This window comes from Centroberyx affinis, unplaced genomic scaffold (genome assembly GCF_046629955.1).
Source record: "Centroberyx affinis isolate AG114_WGS23_722 - 3 ecotype Tasmania unplaced genomic scaffold, CSIRO-AGI_Caff_v1 ptg000097l_1, whole genome shotgun sequence".
Lineage (NCBI taxonomy): Eukaryota > Metazoa > Chordata > Actinopteri > Beryciformes > Berycidae > Centroberyx > Centroberyx affinis.
The window spans coordinates 33,399-53,868 of NW_027278800.1; the positions used below are offsets into that span (position 1 = coordinate 33,399).

The window sequence follows — 20,470 nt, forward strand, 5'->3', positions numbered from 1 at the left end:
TCACTGTTGGGTGAAAACCTTGTAACTCCAACTCCATTTTCAAGTTTTAACTTCAACTGAAGGGCTATATATTCCTCTATGGGCAGAGAGAATTCTACAGTCCTTGGGTTGATGAAACCTTTTCAAAACGAATCAGATAAACTAAAAATGTATCATCATCAAGCTAAAAACAAGGCTGTGTTTCATAGTTCCTCAAAAGTTGATATTTTGGAGATACAAAGTCTGTTTTCAGTTGCTAATATGAGGTATAGTCTAACGAAAAAAAATGTGTGAAAAGGAAAACAAGACAAAAAAAAGCTACCTGTTGACTAATACTGTAATTTAGAGGGTGTGGCTGATGGTTGTTTTTTAAAGTCAGCTAAACCAATCTGAATAGCTGTGAGTCACAATGTGGCTATTCCTGCAACGATCACTGACGAGAGACAAAAACTGACATGATGACACATGCCCCGGGGTGGGAGTGGGAGGGGGTGGGGGCAGTCACGTCAGACGTCTGCGTGAAAGTGTGTGTGTGTGTGTGTGTGTCAAGCCCCTCCCGAGTAAAGTATATAAAAGACCTGCTCCAACCTTGCCTAAACATTTACACTTGGGGATCTCTCAAGCAAGACCTAACTGACTTTCAGAGACACAACTTTTGGATTTCCTTTTGGACGACTGTGCAAGAACCTTTTGAGGAGATATGGTGTCTGCTGGGTTTCAGATGCTGGGCACTGCCCTGTGCATTATCGGTTGGATCGGGACCATCGTTGTCTGCGCCCTTCCCCAGTGGAAGGTGACGGCCTTCATCGGCCAGAACATCGTCACTGCCCAAACCACTTGGGAGGGCATCTGGATGTCCTGCGTGGTCCAGAGCACGGGCCAGATGCAGTGTAAGGTTTACGACTCCATGCTCGCTCTGGCCCGGGACCTCCAAGCCGCCCGCGCCCTCATCATCATCGCCATCCTGATTGGCATCGTTGCCATCCTCTTGGCCTTGGCAGGGGGCAAGTGCACCAACTGCGTGGAGGATGAAAGCTCCAAAGCCAAGATCGGCGTGGCGTCCGGCGTCTTCTTCATCGTCTGCGGCGTTATGTGCCTCATCCCTGTGTGCTGGACAGCCAACACCGTCATACAGAACTTCTACAACCCCTTGACGATGGGTTCTCAGAAGAGGGAGCTGGGTGCCGCCCTCTTCATCGGCTGGGGGGCTTCAGGCCTCCTCATCCTGGGCGGTGCACTCCTCTGTGCCAACTGCCCTCCCAAGGATAACTACTCCGCTAAGTACTCCGCTGCCCGCTCCACTGGACCAAAAGACTACGTCTGAGGAGGAGAAAGCCAATCGGAAAGGAGCAAGGGACTGAGACAGACTTGTGCAGACTATTGACTCAAATGCTGTATGATCCACGGATTTGATTCATACTGTCACATAATATGTGATTTGTATTGCACAGTGGTTTTGATTTCACATTTTGGTTTCATGCTTATATGTTGAGCTTCAGCACTTCAGGAAATTGTGCAACACTACTGAGATAAAGAGATGTGCACCACACCCAAACAACGGTGTGAATGGACTGAGAGAGATAATGCTGACAAATGCTGGAACAACACTTAAAATGTTGCATTGTAATAGATTGTAATTCTTTCTTTCTTTTGTTTATTTCGCTGTGAAACATTTCATTTATGCTTTTTTTTTATTTACATATTTCAATGTTGAATGTGTGCATGGCAGTGATCACAAATCTGTAAATAAAGTGTTCTTTTTTTCAAACTTTAATTGCTGTGTTTCATATGTTCTTTTAGATTTCATAACATGTTACAGTTTACTCTGAAGTAAAAAAAAAAAAAAGAAGCCTTCACAAAGAAGATGTGAGACGGGGCTCTGTCCTTGAATCCCACATCTTTGAGCTAATAATAATAAGACTTTAGTAAGAATAATAAATAATGCATAATATTGATTTAAATTTGTACTTCTTTTGACTTGGCCCATACACATTCATCCCAACAATAGAAAATAGAAAAGAAAACCTCATTATGTATAGTAACTTACCCTTACATTTCACTTATGATCAAATAAAAAAATCTCTGATGATTCCATTCATCTTTACTGAGTCAAAAATGTTTCAAATGTACAGTCAAAACATAATGAGGGCTTGGAGCCAAAGGGGCGTAAGTGCGTTGTAGTAGATTTTACAGGAGAGGCAAAACAAATTTTGACCAAACTTGGATCAGCTGCCACATACTAAGCATAATATTTTAACTTTTTGTGTTATCAGATTGAGCATTACTATAAAAACAATACTGCTACAGTTTAAGTTGAATTATATTTGTTAACTTTTTTTAAAAATGGCAAAAGACTGAAATACGCCTTTTTGGCACATTGTCCCAATACAGCCATGCAGAATATGGGTGTAAGTAAACAATTGTAAAACACATTCATTTTAATACAAATCTAGCAATTACACTTCAATCAATACTGAAATATAAAACAAGATCAGAATGAATATCTTTATCTTGAAGTAATGCTCAGCAACTTTCACCAAGTCCTTTAAAATTGTAGGCTACATGGAACATATCAAATTGATTGATACATTTTTTCTGTTAAAAACTTTTAATAAACCTTTTTAATAAACCTCTATAGACATAAGAAACTACTTTTGATTCTAAACTACTACTGTTTTTTTCTTTTGCTAGTATAATACATTGACCTGTAAAACTCCTCATAACACTGAGGGAGAACTTCAGCTACCAGCAGTCTTACTATCAGAGCTCATCTTGACCAGTTCACACTCCTCACATTATAAAATAACATTCTGAATCTATAGGCCTTCAGTATTTCATGGGGATATTACCATATTTACATTCATCTAATATTGACCTAGAATATTAATTAGGATATGAATAGGATACTAAAAATGATGTGATCATGCTGCCATGCTAGCATTACTTACGTCCGCATGCATTTTGAGCTGACCTAAGTGCTGTTAGAATCCTCTACCCACAATGCTTGTTCAGTGTCAAAAGTGGGGTTTTGCTAGGTGTCAAAAGGGCGTAAGTGCAGTTATGCCCTTTTGGCAGCAAACAAAACCCTACTTTTACTGTTACGGCTTTCAGTTTTTGTTGAATTAAAACTTATGGGTCATGATTTCAGTTGTGTCCTTTTGGCACTGAAAAGATCTCACTGAGACCTTTCAATTGATATATAATACTCATATTCGCCCAAAATTGCACTTATGCCCCTTTGGCTCCAAGCCCTCGCTCGATAAAGGACTGCACTTAATTTAGTTTTCCTACAAGTAACTACTTTAACAACATAATCATAAAAAAGATATCTTGGTTTCTGTGCACATTAAAACACTAGGTTGTTTTTTTTTTGAAGACCAAGGACAACAATGAAAGTCAGTCATGAATTTTGAGCTGCATGTAGGTTTTTTTAAATGTACAATTACATTTGTCCAATAAACTCCTAAAAAACCTTAGAAGTTGTATCTTAATGGAAACATAAGCCCTATTTTGCTTCTGTAGAGTATGAGCTTTTAATGCTATGATGTTTTTCAGAATTAATCGTTCTGAAAAGTCCTTGCTGTTGGAGTCATTACCTGTCCAACACTGCCCCTTGCAGTACATTAATAACACTATATAATACATCCTGTAGTTTCTCTCCTATACTTATATGTGTAAATAGTCAGAATTGGGTAACTATATAGCTTTAACTTACCTTACCTTGTCGTTTAATCAGAAATACACGTTTCATGAACATACAGCAAAAAGATCCATTTTCAAATGAATGCACCAATACTTTTGCCACTGGCTTGTATCTACCCTTGTTTGGACCTACAACTTGAATCCATGATAAATATATCCAGTTGTCCTCTTGACCAAGTGAGATATTCCCTACAGGCATTTAAAACTGAGTTAGTTGTCCATTTTTAAATGTTTTGATGGAAGGTTTAAAAAGGTCTGTATCTACAAAAAGTTTCTTCTAATTTTCTTCTAATTCTTCTAATTTCTTCATTTTGTACGGACATGTAGCCAAACTTTTTACTCTGAAATGTAAATGTATCGGAGAATAAAAGACAGGCTGATGAACAAGAAACTAGCTTTTTGTGTCTCTGACCTTGTAGCTTTGGTTTTCTGGTAGGTCAGCACAACTGAAGGTGACTGGGTCTCTGTTTGTGTGTAAACGAATTCTGGCAAATAGGAGCTGAGGACTGTGGTATCACATACCCTCATGTCTGAGTCCCCTCCTCTCACAGCACAGTCTATAAATACTGGCCCACTTCATTCCGCCCATCTTTCTTCCTTCTGGGACTTGTGGATTTTAACTGGAGTGTGTGAGGAACGGGGCAGACAAGATGGTTTCTCAGGGGCTTCAGATCATGGGCATCTCGATGGCTTTGATTGGCTGGTTCATGGTCATCTTGGTGTGCGCCTTGCCCATGTGGAAAGTCTCGGCCTTCGTCGGGGCCAACATCGTCACGGCGCAGACCATCTGGGAAGGCATGTGGATGAACTGCGTGGTCCAGAGCACAGGGCAGATGCAGTGCAAGGTGTACGACTCCATGCTGGCTCTGCCCCAGGACCTGCAGGCCGCCCGCGCCATGATCATCATCTCCATCTTGACGGGAGTCTTCGGTGTGATCTTGTCGATCGCTGGCGGGAAATGCACTAACTGCATCGAGGAGGAGCGATCCAAGGCTAAGGCGTGCATCGTGGCCGGAGTCTTCTTCATCGTCTCCGGGCTCCTCTGTCTCGTTCCAGTCTCCTGGTCTGCCAACACCATCGTCACTAACTTCTACAACCCGATGCTGATCTCAGCCCAGAGGAGGGAGTTAGGAGCGGCCCTGTACCTCGGCTGGGGAGCCGCTGCACTGCTGCTGATGGGAGGGGGGCTGCTGTGTTGGAACTGCCCCCCAAAAGACGACCACCCCCACTATGTACCCAAATTTACACCTGTGAGGTCAAGCTCCGCGTCCAGGGAATACGTCTAAGATGTTTTGCACTTCCCACATGGACTCTCGAAAAAGCAAAGAGAACTTTAATATTGAAGTGATAAGTTTGCTTTGGCAATTCAACATATATTTACTTTTTGACAATATAATCATGGCTTGAAAGTTGCACTTGCCACAAGCTGAATGATGGCAGATTTTGATTGTGGTTAGTAGCCTATGTCTCTCAATTCTACTGGACATTTTAACAGGAATACAGCTTATCTTACATGTCTATTTTATTCTAAATCAGTTTTGGCTTCTATGAAATTCTAGATCCACTTGCCACTGTGGCCACTTGGTTTCATGTCATGAATATAATGTTGTCTATTTAGTGAGTTCAGAAGGATTTCAGTAAGATGTAACTATCTTATAACTTACTATCTGTAACTAACTATGAACATGATTCATACAGATTTTCAAGGCAATATCTCACTAAATGAAGGAAATAACAAAATATGTATAACTTCCATTTATTTAACTGTTATTGGGCGAAGAGAAGAAGAAGAGTGAGCAAATGCTGACCACTGCCTACTATAACCTCCTGAGACACAGCAGAAAAAAAGCTTTTGCAATTCAGATTTTTTTTACATCTAATGAGTGTTTCGGGTGTAAATATCTAAGAAAAACGAATAAAAACCTTACTGTCAGTTTTTATGGACATCAGGTCTCTGTTGAACAGAAAAGTTCTGTTGGATCAAAGAAATTCTGCATTTTCATTCATTTAAAACCTTAAATACAAGAAAATATGTTTAGCTGTTTTTAGCTGTTTTTTTCATTTGAAGTTAGTTTCGAATTAAAATGTTTGTCTTTCTTACTCCCAGAAGTCATTGTTGTTTTGATAATAAACTATAAAAAGATATTTGCACTTCATGTATCTCACAAAGGCTTTGTCTCATAACATGAACTTAAAAATGCATTTTTTGCAAAACATATTTTTTAGATAATCTGTTGCATTCCAAATTCCACCTTTGTATTTGACTCACTTTATCTGAATCCTTTATATTTCTGCGTGTTTCCAGTGTTGTAATGTTCTGTTACTGTAAATAAACCATAATCTTATTGAATGATCACTGTTGATTTGCTTCTGAAAGACTGCAACGTAAAAGTAGTGACAGATCCCAACTTTACCATGAGAGGCTGCCTGTCACCTCGGCAGTTCTCAGTTGAAAGTCAAAGCATATGATGAGGGCAAACGGTTGCATTTTCATCACAGTGCGCTATGCCTATGGTGTTATCAGTAGATTGTGAATGGGGAAGAAGTGATGAAATGAACTGGCTATCAGAGGAAGGTATTCGGAAATGTATTGGATATGCTTTGGCTCGTTTGGTCACTTCAATAGCCATTTATGAGTTTCAATGTTCTCTGATGAGCAGGTTAAGTAAGTCATGATTGTTGTGCTGATAGGAAACAGGACGCAGGATGAAACACCTGTGAATTATTCAGCTGTTTACCTTGAGGTTGTTTTCGGCTCATTTGCAGATCAAAACAGCCATTACACCATAAATTTATACGCCATGGTCCACGTGTGCGTCAGTGTGCAAGATAACCTTTATAACCAGGCATTTTGCCAGATAGGAACATCCACCCTATCATGCCATCAGTCCGGTTCCAGATCCTGGTGATCGCTCTTGCCGTGGTAGGATGGCTTGGCGTTATACCACCCTAGCCATGGCCATCTCCTTTGCGGTCTTCTCCTTCGTCAGCATCCTTTGCTCCAACCATCCAGGAGGAACCGGCCAAGTCCAAGCCATCGCGTCGGAGATGTTCCTGATCGTAGACGGGCTCCTGTGTCTCATCCCGGTGCCGAGACTCCCCGGACAAATTCTCAGAAGCCAGACCCACTTCTGCTAGGCCGGCCGTGTAGCTCTGTCAGGCAATCAGCGATCATGGGCAAAAAGTGATGGCAAGAACAGCTGTGCCCCATTCTAATAACGTTATCCATTAATCAGTCACAAGAATGTACTAAGGTTAACTTGAGTCTCATTCTTCATCTTTAAGTTAAGGTTTATGGTCTGCATTACTGTCTCCACAGAGGAGAAATATGGCTATACTTACTCCATTCTCACTGAAGGCAAGGCAAGGGAAAATATAAGACATTTGATACCAAACAGTATCACAAAGTGCTTTATAGAAAACAAAGAAAAAATGACAGCAATGCAAAGTACAATGTAAAGGTCCTGTTGAAGGCTGAAGTTTAAATGTTTGAGGCATTTGCTTCAAGATTTCAAGAGCTTTAATATGAATTGTAAAATTAATTTCAGCCCCAAAATGTCACTTAGACCCTTCGGACTCTGAACCCCAGAGTTATAACATGTGTGACACTTGTAAATGAGAGAGATCAACCCTGTTACATGTCTGATTTTTGCCTGAAAGGGACTTAATCAACCAGATTTATTTTATTTTTTGAAGTTTTCCAAATATAATACATTTACACTTACCTGACTTTATTGTGTAACCACAGTTGAAAAATATTTTGTAGCCTTTGAACCTTTGAAACACTTGCTTTCAATTTCTATTCACCTGACTGAACAAGACATTAAAATGCATGTAAATAAAAGACTCTGATAAACAGGGTAGTTATGCATATGAAAATCAATTAAATTTGATTCTTTCTTGTGTCTTTTTAAGTGCCAGTGTCTGTGTATTGAGTATCAGTGAAAGGATTAACTTAGCGCACGTTTGCATTTCAATGTGCGTTGAATCTCCCCCAATTAAATTCAGGGCTGCTTGTTTTCTTGTGGTTTGTCCTAGATAGCAGTTCACTTTCAGTTTTACACAGCAATCCATATCTTAAAGCATCTTGTTGGAATCTGGTCACACTGGAAAGCACCATTTACTGTAAGGGATGTGGGTGTTGACTTCAGTATTCAACATATTTTAGAGTAAGACATGATAAACCCATTCCTTACACGGATACTGAGCTGGACGAATCCAAACAAAACATGACAACTGACAACTTTGAGTTTTCTTTTTCAACCAGCAAAGCTTTAAAATGGTGTCTTGTGGAAAAGTAGTGTCCATCCTGGGTTTTGTCCTCGCTATCATCAGCTTTCTTGGAACAATTTTCATTTGCTTGCTCCCGATGTGGACAACGATCATCAGTGTAGCAAAGAAACTGACTATTTTTGAGGGTCTGTGGGCAAGATGTGTGATAGAACAAAGTGGAAAGATGGAGTGTAAACAGTTTGTTTCTCCAACGGAGATATCTCCAGGTCTACACGCAGCCCGAGCCTTGGTCATCATTTCCATCTGTGTGGCATTTATCGGCATCGTCCTGGGCTTTGTCAGGTGCAAGTGTGTCAACTTTGCCAAGTACAAGACATTCAATGCCATAGTGTCAGCTGCATTTTTTGTGGCTAGTTTACTGTGCTTCATTGTTGTCTCCATCAGAGCCATCGCTATCGATTTTGACAGAGATGACCAAAACATCACCGTTTGGGGGGCTGCAATCTACCTCGGCTGGGCCCCATCTTGTGGCCTGATCTTGGCAGGAGTGCTGGTGATTTGTGCTGCCCATTCATGCTGTTCGTCTCCCACCAGAAGCCAAGAAATTCCCATGCACATTCACCCTGAGGGACAAGAGCAACAGCCCATGTTGTAGTACTACCAGGACCAATTCCCACAACGTGTGATGTTGCTTATCACTCTCTCATAAAGTGCCACATTTTACTGTACGAAACACTGTATTTGCTGTAAAACATCTATCTTTTTATAAACCATTTATTTTTGAAGATGTGGTTGTGGCTTCCAACAGATATGTTCCACCTTATTTCTTATTATTGTGGTATTCACAGTTCTAATCATGGTAAAGATCTTCCTTCCTGATATCCAAAGATCCAAAGTGTCAAATCTAACTCATAACTTGTTTGTGGCGTCATGATTTTGAGCTTCTGCGTTACGTTTTCTGTCATTAAAAGCCAATGTCTCTAATACAGCTGCCCTTGTTTAATTTGACTGAATTATAGATAGTATAGCTTATAGTAATGATGCAATAATAATCAGACTGTCTAAGTACATTTAGCCCAAATAGAAATACATGTAATTTTAGGATTAGTGTTAGCAGCAGAAAAAAGAAAATATTTTGCAGAAAGAATAAAGACAAGGTCACAATTAACTTTCATCCTTTCCTCTAAAATTGTCACAGTGGCATAGCAAACAAAATAGTGTAATGCACTAAAACAATATAATGAGTCACTCTTACATGACATGTATTGTTGAAACTAAAAGTTGTTAACTAGTTGTGTGTGTGGGTGCAATGCAGTTTTTGTCTTAACACGGGGGTTGCACACACCACCACCATTTTAAATTCAAATTGCTACAGCAAACAATCCATTTGTGAATACAACAATGTGTGGTGTCTTGGTCAGGCGGTCATCATTCACAGTCAGTGCTGGATGGTTTCAGGATCTTTGAAGCCGCCAGGCGGTGGAGAGATAACTCCACAACCAGATCATTAGATTTTCTGAGGACAAAAGCATTGCATTAAACATGTGTGCCACTCCTCAACTTCTGTGTCTGAGTATCTACAGTGTGACAGAGAGAGGAATCTTGTTTGGCCAGAAGAACTCACCTGATGACAACACACCCCTCCTCCTGCACATTCTTTGACAAACACCAGTCGAGAAAGCTGTGTCATTTTGGTAGCACAGAGCTCCGGAGAACCAGAGCTGTAAGCTGAAAGACTTCTCTCTCCTGCCGCAGACGTAGCCTCTTCGCCATGGGGAGGATTGGCAAGGAAGTGGCCGGTCAGGTCATAAGCTTCATAGGCTTGGTAGGGGTGGCGGTGTGTTGCGGGGTCCCCCTGTGGAGAGTAACCTCCTTCATCGGAGCCAACATCGTGACGGGCCAGATCGTGTGGGACGGCCTGTGGATGAACTGTGTGACGCAGAGCACCGGCCAGATGCAGTGCAGGCTGAACGAGTCTGTGATGAGGCTCACCAGGGACCTGCAGGCCGCCCGGGCCCTGGTCATCATCTCCATCGTCTTCGGCAAGATTGGCTTCTTGATCACCTTCATTGGAGCCAAGTGCACCAGCTGCCTGGAGAAAGATGGGTCCAAGGCCAAGGTGGTGATCGTGGGCGGCTCTCTCATCATTTTCGCCGCTGTCCTGATCCTCATCCCCGTCTGCTGGTCGGCAGCCATCACCATCACGGACTTCCAGAATCCCTTGACCATCGAGACGCAGAGGAGGGAAATCGGAGCCTCCATCTACATTGGCTGGGCCTCCGCCGGGCTTCTTCTGGTTGGCGGGATCATCCTAACCACGTCCTGCCCGCCTCAGAGACCCATGTATGGATACCCAGGCTATGGCCCAGCGCCCGCCTACCCATACGCAGGGCCAGCAACCTACGGCCCCGTGTACGCCCCCCCGCCCAGCAGACCCTACTCAGGAACAGGGTCGTACGTACCCAGCAAACCGTACGCAGCACCAACCACGTACTCTGCCAGACAGTACCTTTAGGCAAACTGAGTGAGACTCTCCATGGATTAAGACTCAGATTTCTGCCCTGATCTCTTCAGGAAGTTGTTTTGCACGGCTTTGCCACTGCAAAGTAAAAATTGCACCGAAACATACACTTAATTTCTTTCGGTTGGTATGTATTCCACTGTCTTGTTGGGACGTAAAAATCCACTCACGGCAATCAATGTGACCTTTAATTATTGTGAATCTTTGATAAGATTGTGCTCTTCTGGATTGCTTTGTGCTCAGAAGTAAGAATCTGCTTTTTATTATTTAATATTGTCAACATGGTAATGTGTAGTTGATATCCTCATTTTCATGAGGATATCAGTGTTGATATTTTTCTACCCTCATTATACAGAACATAACATTTTGTACATAGTGATGATTTGTGTTGTATATGTTGTCTGTAAATAGCTCCTTTTCTGTTGCAATAATTCAAAAGTATTTCAATAAAACATTTTTATTACCTGCAGTATATGTGTTTGTGGAGTCAATTACCGTATCATATTGGTCAGTTTTTCATACAATACAATGAAAAATGACATGAAGGGAACTGATCTGTGACCTCTCAGATGAAATTAAATGTATGTAGGGATTCTGTCTTTGTGTGTGTGTGTGTGTGTGTGTGAGAGAGAGAGAGAAAGAGAAAGAGAAAGAGAAAGAAAAGAAAAAGGTACATTTAAATTTCTCCTTTTGTAAATTCAGTAAGTCAGTAATTGTATTCTATACACAAAAAAAATTCTGTTCTAAAATTAGAACAGAAAGCTATCTAAATCAATAATAGTTTCATATCGATCACTGTGTCATTTCACTGTCAACTGAGCAGAAATATTATGACTCCACTAAAGTCTCTCAAATGCAAGAGGAGATGTGACATCCCTTGTGAAAATGAAAAAAATGTATAGAAAAAAATATTAGAATGGTGTTTGTAATACTCTAATTAACTGTGATATTGATCAAAATGAACGCTTCTGTTCTGATTAAAACATTGATAGATTAGTAGAAAGCTTCGGCAAAGATAAAGTGGTGATTAAACAAAAGGAAATGAATAAAAGCATGAAACTAGAAGCAATTGAAGGAAGCAACTTTCTGGTAACTTCTGACATCCGGCGATGACTCATACCCATGCTCCTTTTGTTTTTACCCTGAAACCAGCGGTCAGACCTGCTCCCCGGGTAACCTGCCCAATCAAAGGGTGAGCATTGTTTGAATGAAGCACTTGCTGCCTCTTTACAGGCCCCGCTTTTACGCAGCGCCGTTTGAGACTGATGCTCATCTCATCGAAACTACTCCCCATCCGCATACTGATAATGTGAAGAATCTGGTTGGGCAGGAAAATTACCCTGTGCAATGGTTTCAGGTCAGAGGGAAGGAGGTTGGCTCCACCCTTCACGCACAACATCCTTATAACAGAAGGCAATGTGACCCAGTCATTATCCAGCTTTACCACTGAGCTGAACTGACCTGCTGCTGAAACACTCGACTTCCTTTCTGCTTCAGTACTACAGAAGTGACCAAAACAAGACTCCACCATGGTGTCAATGGGACGACAGATGCTGGGCTTTGCCTTGGCCGTCGTCGGCTTCCTGGGGACCATCATCGTGTGCGCTCTGCCCATGTGGAAAGTCACAGCCTTCATCGGAGCCAACATTGTGACGGCGCAGGTCATCTGGGAAGGCTTGTGGATGAACTGTGTGACGCAGAGCACCGGCCAGATGCAGTGCAAGATCTACGACTCCCTGCTGGCTCTGCCCCAGGACCTGCAGGCCGCCAGAGCGCTGGTGGTTATCGCCATCATCCTCGCCGCCTTCGGGGTCCTCGTGGGCATCGCCGGGGGCAAGTGCACTAACTTTGTGGAGAATGAGAGTTCCAAAGCCAAGGTGGCCATCGCTGCCGGAATCATCTTCATCTGCGCCGGCGTCCTCACCCTCATCCCCGTCTGCTGGTCAGCCAACACCATCATCAGGGACTTCTACAACCCCCTCCTCACCAACGCCCAGAGGAGGGAGCTGGGGGCTGCGCTGTACATCGGCTGGGGCACCGCGGGTCTTCTCATCCTTGGTGGCGCCCTCCTCTGCAGCTCCTGCCCGCCCAAAGATGAAAACTACCCAGTCAAGTACTCCCAGGCCCGGTCCACGGCCACCAGCAGAGCCTACGTCTGAGAGCCTAATTCTCCTGAGAAAGACTGTAAATTATTTGACTATTTCTTAGGTAACCCTCCTCCATTGTGATTTTCAGAGAGAGACATAAGTTGGTGGGATCATGTCTCACATTTTTTGAAGGTGAACCACAATGGGAGAGGAGCCTTTTAAAACAACAAATCCTGAGTAATTCAGAATACAATGGCTGAGGCAAGAGAGAGTGTTTTCTTAAGGAACGAGAAACACACAGTACAAAGGTGTAGTGTGTACCTGCAGTAAGAAAATCTTACGACATGAGGCGATGACTGGACTGAATGAAAGCCATTCTATATTAAGCTTGTATCAAACCTAACCTATTCTGTATATAAAGTAAATCTAAGATGTGTTAGAAGGACATTCATACTCAGGAAGAACTATGATGGAAGGAAATATGTGTACAGTACAGATTGATATATTGTGAATTGATTGTATAGTGTATTTTACAAGCATCTGTGTTCAACTGCAATATCAAAAGACTGTTTTTGTTTACCAGTATGATTGATTTTTAATAAAACATTTACTTGATTGATATTTTATTGCCTAACGACCAATTTTTTTTTACAATTATTAAATGTTGATATTGAAGCTTATATGGTATTGGACAGTTGTTTTGTATTTACATTTATATTTCAGGTATTTAATTGACACTCTTATCCAGAGCAATATAGATACAACAAAATAGAGTTTAACTCTAGAATGATCAAGTATGACAAAGAAGTTCTAGGTAAGGAAATAAAAGCTGAGGAGAAATGGTCAAAGGGATTTTTAAAAATATATTTCACATATTGCGATCTCTAATCAAGAACAGTGAATCTAAGGAATGTTTTTTGAAATATTCCACAACATCCAGTGAAAGCATGTCGTAAATTCTGATCATGCCAGACTGAAACCAAATCTTCTCTGAACATCTTGTAAGAAAGGTTAAGGTATACACTCATGACCCAGTTACCCATGATGGGTGTCAGAGTGGAAATTGTGTGAGGCGCATGTTGCTGACTGATCACATTCACATTACAAAACCCCACTCACTGAAAATAAACTGGTTTGATTCAAAGATGTCCCAGAGGAGAAACTGAGTTGTAGACGGTGCAACTGCAACACAATGTATTCAAAAGCACTCAAGCAGTTTGCTAAACCAGTTGAACCTGTTTTACAGTGTTGAATGCCAGTCACTACTTTCTCATAGCATGCAGTGTCTCAGTTTCAGCACTTATTAGTGTTAGTTCAGAGTAAAAACAATGTTAACTTATGTACAGCACCAGCATTTAAAAAGTTTGATTTAAAAATGAGCCATAGTGACACAATAAATGATAGAGCCATATTAAGGTTCGGTTTGATAATTGGTCACTTTTTTTTTTGACAAAATGCTAACACCTTTAACAGATAACAGCTTAATTCAGATACTGAATTACAAACTTCATGTATTGATTACTTCTCCTAAATGGATAAATAACGTTTGGGAAATTTATATTATCACATGTTACAAATGAGTCACATTGTCCAATGTGTGGACAAACAAATTGTCAATCGTCAGCAAAGCAACAGGATGTTTAATCCGTGCGAACACTGCTGATTTTGCTGTTTCACTTCTCTTGGTATCGTGTGTCACAGCTGGCATCTGGCCGATAGAGAATGCCCCTAAACCTGCTATGGCATGATTAGTTGTTTTGACTGCTTCAGAAAATGTGGTGCCAAGTGTCTTTCAATATGTGTGATAGCAGAGATGGGAACAAATGCATCAAAACCTATTTTGCTACAAACGAAAAAAAAAAATGCTGAAAAAATATGGGGGGCAATTAACGAAATTCATTAAAATACATTTACCTTCGTTTTTCCACTTTCAAAATATAAAATGAAAATTAAAAACCGATCGGAAGACCAGCAAGCTGAGAAAACTGTCAATTCTTACTGTCCAAGTAGGGCTGGACGATAATTCAATATTATCATTTATCGTCTTTCAGTGGGATTATATTGTGATGATATGGTGATTTTGGGATATCGAGACGCACAATCCTGATGTCTAAACTGATGAGAACAAGCTAATTTTATTTAGAAACTCAGACAAAATTAAGTATGGTAGGAATACGTGATTTCGCTTATGTGAGCCATATCGTCATATATATCGATATTGAAAAAAATCCTTATGATTATTGTGATATTGATTTCAACCATGTTGTCCAGCCCTATGTCCAAGCAAAGTGATTATATTTGTACAGATACCAAACTATTTAAAAAACCTCAGTTTCCAGGTTTTGATTCTCCTAAAACCTGCCAAATCCCTAACGGGCATGAAGCAAAGCGGAAAGTCATAGGAAAACGTAAAAATAGTTTTCCGGCAGGAGGTGCTCATGTTGATTTTCACTGAATAATCAATGATGTCACAGCACTGAACTGATTTCTATGCAGATCTATTTGGGGGAGTAGGCTATGGAAATGCCATTTATTGTCTGTTTTAAAGTCTTTTCCCTGCTACAGAATATTTCAGAGAGCACGGTTTTAAAGGTATCCGGTTAAAAAACAACAATCATTTAGATTCAGTGGGAATACGACTCATCTCTGTGTGTATGTCCAGAAACAAATCACTGTTTGCCTTGAGAGTGTGTAGTGAATGGCAGGATGGATTCATCTCTCTCCCACTCTTTACACACTTGTGTCCTCATCATTCTTTAAACCCGTATGTCAACGCTTTGCTCTGTCTGTTGGTATGTCAAACAATCCCTGCTCTGCACAGTGCATTCAAGCCGCTTACATTAGCAAGCTGGTGTATTTTCAGTTACATATAGCCTCTCTTCTTATTGGGAGTGCAAACAAAACCCTGTGTAACACAATCCCCATCTCCATCCAGCAGAATAAATGAAACCCCCACTTTTATTGTTCCCTCACACAAAGAATCCTGCACGGCTGGTATTCTTTGGCAAGGCCTCTACAGTGTCCTTAATAGCTTGCATAGCACACCTCCCTTTCTTCGTCTGCTTCAGATGTTCATAAACACCTGATCAGCTCCCAATATTCTCTCAGAGAGTCGGAGAGAGAAGGCGATGGGTTCCATGGGGATGCAGATGCTGGGCAGCGCTCTGGCCCTGTTCGGCTGGATCGGGGTAATCATCGTCTGCGGCGCGCCCATGTGGCGGGTCACCGCCTTCATTGGCAACAACATAGTGACATCCCAGACCATCTGGGAGGGCATCTGGATGAGCTGCGTGGTCCAGAGCACGGGCCAGATGCAGTGCAAGGTGTACGACTCCATGCTGGCTCTGAGCTCCGACCTTCAGGCGGCCCGGGCCTTGGTGGTGGTTTCTATTGTCACCGGCATCGCCGGACTCCTCATGGCCTTTGCTGGCGGCAAGTGCACCAACTTCATTCCAGAGGAGGTAGCCAAGGCGAAGGCCACGGTGGCGGCCGGGGTGGTGCTGATCATTAGCGGGATCCTCTGCCTCATCCCCGTTTCCTGGACGGCCAGCATCATCATCAGGGACTTCTACAACCCTCTGCTGACCGATGCCCAGAGAAGAGAGCTTGGGGCGGCTCTTTATGTCGGCTGGGGCGCCGGGATACTGCTGGTCATGGGAGGGGGGCTGCTGTGTGCCAACTGCCCCCCCAAGGAGGACAAAGCCCCGTCTGTGACCTACCTGCTGAATAAGTCTGCAGGAGGACGCAGCAAGCAGGACTCAGTCCGGTCTTCTACTCCGACAAAGACTTATATTTGAGACAAGGGACAAATGGGAGTCTGGTTGACAGATTTTTGTCTGCAACAAGTAATAGAAGCTTGAAGTATAAGGACTAGCTGTGAAACGTGAAGGAAAAGCTCCTGATAAAAAGGATGTATGTACAGACAGCGCACTGTGAAGGAAATATGCACTTCATCGTTGAATTTTTACCTGGCATTCACACTTTGAATGAGTGTATGAAGACACTAAATGATTGAGATTTCTGTAAATATCAATGTTGTTCTTTGCAATGACATATATATGGATGTAGTTTAAATAATGGTGACTAGGTATTTTTATATTTGGGAAAATTGGTAATTCCAATTTGAAGATGTAAATTTAAATTCTGTGTTTGCACCTTTTTTGCTTTGATATTTGTGATTTTATCACAATAAATGTCTTTGTAGTGCGAGTTTTCCTAACACTCATCTGGTTTGTATTCATTCAAAAAAAAAGCACCCATGGATATTTAAACCAAACACTGTGAGAACCTGTTTGTCAGGTACTTAACACAGAGATCACTATCCAGCCTACAAACATGGTGTCATCCAACACTGTTGAAGTTTGTTGCATACATACTTGGTTTTGTAGGAAAAGAATATAGAAATCTGGAATAAAGGAATAAAAAGGGAGCTAACAAAAGTGAAATGTCAGAAAAGTGAAATAACAAAAGGCTTGTCCTCCATAAAAAGATGTTATATAAAAGGATATAAAAGGATGGAATAAAAGGATGTTAATTATTTTTTCACCTCAGAGCCTCAAATGAAAGATGGAAGTTGAGCTCTTAAATTCATGCCAGGACTGTTTTGGTTTGATTGGAGAAGTGGTTTGTGTTGTTAGTGTCGGGTGACTGTCTCACCAACCTCACGGAGGCCCGCGTTGTGTTTTGTCACGTTATCAAGCTGGGGATCAGGAACAAGAGCGGGTCACGTTACTCCGTTCTCACAGGAAATGTCTTAAGAGCTTAAAATTGTTTGCAATGCCTGATGGTTACTCTCATTGCCACAGGTGTTACTGTTGTCTCAGTGATTTGCATTTACACTCCAGGCAATTAGCTGATGCTCTCACTGTAAAATGTGTACAACAAGGGAGTAAAGACAGAGGCTGATTACACTACATTCAACAAATCAAATCTATACTGATTCTTGATAGTTAAAGGCTTCTTGTCCAACTTGATGAGGCTGCTGAATTTTCAACAGTGTCTAATAACTTGATTGAGAATTACAGACATGCAAAGGTTTTATTTACTTTATGGCTCCTGCCCCAGAAGTATAGTACAGTAGGAAGGATATGTAGTTTTGTTTGGCTACCTGTCACAGAAATATTGCTTAGGGGAAGGGTGTCATCTTTATAAAGAGCCCTCCCTGGTCTTGATGTTACTTTGAAGTTTGGGTTGGATCAGTTCTGCCTGGCCTGGGAGTGCAGGTCAGACATTAACTGATCTAACATTTTACTATTTGTTTGTATTTCCGTCACCCAGCATCACTGTATTTTGTAATTTGCACTTGTCATATCTGAAAAGACCAGTTTGTAATTTGTAAATGGCACTTTTGAGGACAGTGTGTTGAATTGGTGAAATACCAAAATACTTACTTTCATTTCACAAATCTATTTCCCTGTGTAAAGCTACTTGAAGAACTCATTAGGCTACCATAATATGAGATACATGAGATTGAGATTAATGATATTAATTATCTAATAATATTTAGAATTATTTAAAAGAACATGAACACGTATGATAATGAGCCAATTAATCTGCAAGAGCAGATGGTACAGGATGCCCAGTTCAAATGATTTCTCTATACTTTCTCTTTAGCTTCAAGTCATGAAACAAAAATAGACACTTTCTATATGGGCAGAAGATACTTAACGCATCTGGCTTCAAATTTACTCCACTGTCCACCAGGATTTTGATTGTTCGTGAATGTTCAAATGTTTGCTCTATCTTTTGAAAATGAAGGGTTTTGACTCCAAAATGCTACATATCCATTTTGATTAAAAAAAATGCTGCCTTGAAGTCATAAACATAGTCATCAATACTCAAAAACAGAACTAATTTGTAAGCAAAAGTCTTAAGATGATTAACTTTCGTGATGGACGATAAAATGTTTTCATGCCAGCAATCATTTTGTGAAAGCGGGTGACAGTTTTTTTCAAATAGTGGACATCTCATTTTTGGAATAAATCTCTTCACCTACAAGCCTGTATTCTTAAAATACCTTTGTTGCCTCCAGTCATAAGCAATTTGTTAATTAATCCCTTATGTATTCCTTATGTATGTGTAATTTAGAACAAGACATGAACAAGATATGATAAAGATGTCTTTGGGGACATGCTGCTCCCTAGTGGCGTTTTGCCTTCATGCACAACTCTGCCATGTCACAGTCAGGGAAGTAAGTCTACCTAATACTGAAACTATGACAAGCATCACAAAAATATTTATGATGGAATTTAAAAAACAAAAATCCCGAAATGTTTATCTTATGACAGCAGTTACAGGAAATGACTTTACAGAAACACATCTTGATGAGTGAATAATTGTGTTTTTAATGACATGGAAACGCTATAAGCATTAGCACTGTGTTGTTATGCCGACTGATAGTCTTCAGTGCAAGGACAGCCATCTGAACAGTCTGCTCACATGGCAATGGAAGAGAATCTAGATCTTCATTTGTAAAGGGAAAGTGGTTTATTTGCTCCACAAAGTCTGGTAGATGAATAATGGAATCAGCAGTGACCAGTTTAGAGCTGATGCAGTACATTAAATTTCGGTGATTAAAAACAGTTATACTGAATGAAGCATATGGCAGAGCCGATAAGTACTGTGCTCTGCTTGCTGACCACTTTATTACACACTTCATTACACAGGTTAGGCAAACAATACTGAAACAATACTGAAATTTTAAGCCAAATTCATTGTGTATGAAATGTACTTTGGGGATAAAGGGGTTTTTCCACTCCACCAGGTCTGTCAATTATGAACAAAGTGTATATTATGTATGTATTGACCCATGGAAGCATAGCTGCCATGATGGAGCCAGATCACTGGAATCATAATGACATGATAAGCTGATTTCCTGATCCCTGTCCTCTCTGTGCTCCTCAGGGTCTGAGACAGAGGGCACAGCGTCCCATGGCTCTGGAGGAGCTGGGCATCAGCCTGTCCATGATGGGCGTTGCCGGGACCATCCTGATCTGCGCTCTGCCCATGTGGAAGGTGACGGCCTTCATCGGCACCCACCTGGTGGTGATGCAGGTGTTCTGGGAGGGCCTGTGGATGACCTGCGTCAACGAGTACACGGGTCAAATGCAGTGCAAGATCTACGACGCCCTGCTGGACCTGTCGCCGGACCTCCAGGCGGCCCGCGGCCTCATCTGCATCAGCCTGGTGCTGGGCTGCCTGGGGTTCCTCATCTTCCTGCTGGGGGCGCGCTGCACCAACTGCCTGAGCCACCCGCGGGTCAAGGCCCGGGTGGTGCTGGGCTCCGGGGTCATCTTCGGCGTGGCGGGCCTCACCACCGTGGTCGCCGTTTCCTGGACGGCCAACTCCATCATCAGTGACTTCCACAACCCGCGTGTCCCCGAGGTGCTGAAGAAGGAGCTGGGGGCGGCCATCTATATAGGCTTTGTGACCTCCGGGCTGCTGGCCTGCGGGGGGGCGGTGCTGTGCACCAGCTGCCCGCCGCAGAGGCCCAGGTACCCCTCCAGTGGGTACACACTGGCCAGGACACCCACAAACAGCGGCTACGCCATCAAGAACTATGTGTGAAGGGAGCAGGTGGAAAACACACATCAGGCCAGGTGTTTGAATACTGAAAAGACATGATGTCAGAGTATCTGTTACCGCAATAAGATAAATGTAATAAACTGTATGATATAATATCAGTGGCATGGATGTTATATTTACTCAATGCATTCTCTGACCAATACAGCTTAGAGTAATTGACATTAATCTGAACATTCAAAATCTGTCTAAATGAATTATCAAGTGGAATTCCCAGGTATCATGAAGAATTAATGTGTTGCCAATGTCCTAATAGGTTTTGAACTATAGAAATCCTGTTGTTGAATCTGCATATATTTTTCCATCCAGTAGAAAAATGTGTTGTGTTTTTAGTAACAATGTTTAGTCAAATTATAAAAAGAATAGC

General features: G+C 41.7%; 4 protein-coding genes across 4 annotated transcripts; all 4 read left to right on the forward strand.

The window, feature by feature from the left end:
• Positions 1-588: 588 nt before the first annotated feature.
• LOC139646716 (claudin-4-like) lies at positions 589-6,000 on the forward strand. The gene is made up of 2 exons (XM_071522499.1): positions 589-1,160; positions 4,327-6,000. Exons 1-2 carry the CDS (start codon positions 680-682, stop codon positions 4,965-4,967), a joined length of 1,122 nt encoding a protein of 373 aa, XP_071378600.1. The 5' UTR covers positions 589-679; the 3' UTR covers positions 4,968-6,000.
• A 3,540-nt stretch (positions 6,001-9,540) lies between these two features.
• On the forward strand, positions 9,541-10,897 carry cldnf (claudin f). The gene has a single exon (XM_071522529.1). It carries the CDS (start codon positions 9,686-9,688, stop codon positions 10,427-10,429), a length of 744 nt encoding a protein of 247 aa, XP_071378630.1. The 5' UTR covers positions 9,541-9,685; the 3' UTR covers positions 10,430-10,897.
• Positions 10,898-11,873: 976 nt separating this feature from the next.
• On the forward strand, positions 11,874-16,740 carry LOC139646790 (claudin-4-like). The gene is made up of 2 exons (XM_071522517.1): positions 11,874-12,447; positions 15,648-16,740. The coding sequence occupies exons 1-2, from the start codon at positions 11,965-11,967 to the stop codon at positions 16,317-16,319; spliced, it is 1,155 nt and encodes a 384-aa protein (XP_071378618.1). The 5' UTR covers positions 11,874-11,964; the 3' UTR covers positions 16,320-16,740.
• Positions 16,741-19,452: 2,712 nt separating this feature from the next.
• On the forward strand, positions 19,453-20,088 carry cldnj (claudin j). Its single transcript, XM_071522500.1, has one exon. The coding sequence runs from the start codon at positions 19,453-19,455 to the stop codon at positions 20,086-20,088; it is 636 nt and encodes a 211-aa protein (XP_071378601.1).
• The last annotated feature ends 382 nt before the right edge of the window (positions 20,089-20,470 follow it).

What these genes read in the sequence shown, in the direction of transcription:
- LOC139646716 (XM_071522499.1), top strand. Translation starts at nt 680, where the DNA reads ATGGTGTCTGCTGGGTTTCAGATGCTGGGCACTGCCCTGTGCATTATC. An exon ending in TTCTCAGAAGAGGGAGCTGG is followed by an intron (nt 1,161 to 4,326) that starts GTGCCGCCCTCT and finishes GGAACGGGGCAG; the next exon opens with ACAAGATGGTTTCTCAGGGG.
- cldnf (XM_071522529.1), top strand. Translation starts at nt 9,686, where the DNA reads ATGGGGAGGATTGGCAAGGAAGTGGCCGGTCAGGTCATAAGCTTCATA.
- LOC139646790 (XM_071522517.1), top strand. Translation starts at nt 11,965, where the DNA reads ATGGTGTCAATGGGACGACAGATGCTGGGCTTTGCCTTGGCCGTCGTC. An exon ending in CCCAGAGGAGGGAGCTGGGG is followed by an intron (nt 12,448 to 15,647) that starts GCTGCGCTGTAC and finishes CGGAGAGAGAAG; the next exon opens with GCGATGGGTTCCATGGGGAT.
- cldnj (XM_071522500.1), top strand. Translation starts at nt 19,453, where the DNA reads ATGGCTCTGGAGGAGCTGGGCATCAGCCTGTCCATGATGGGCGTTGCC.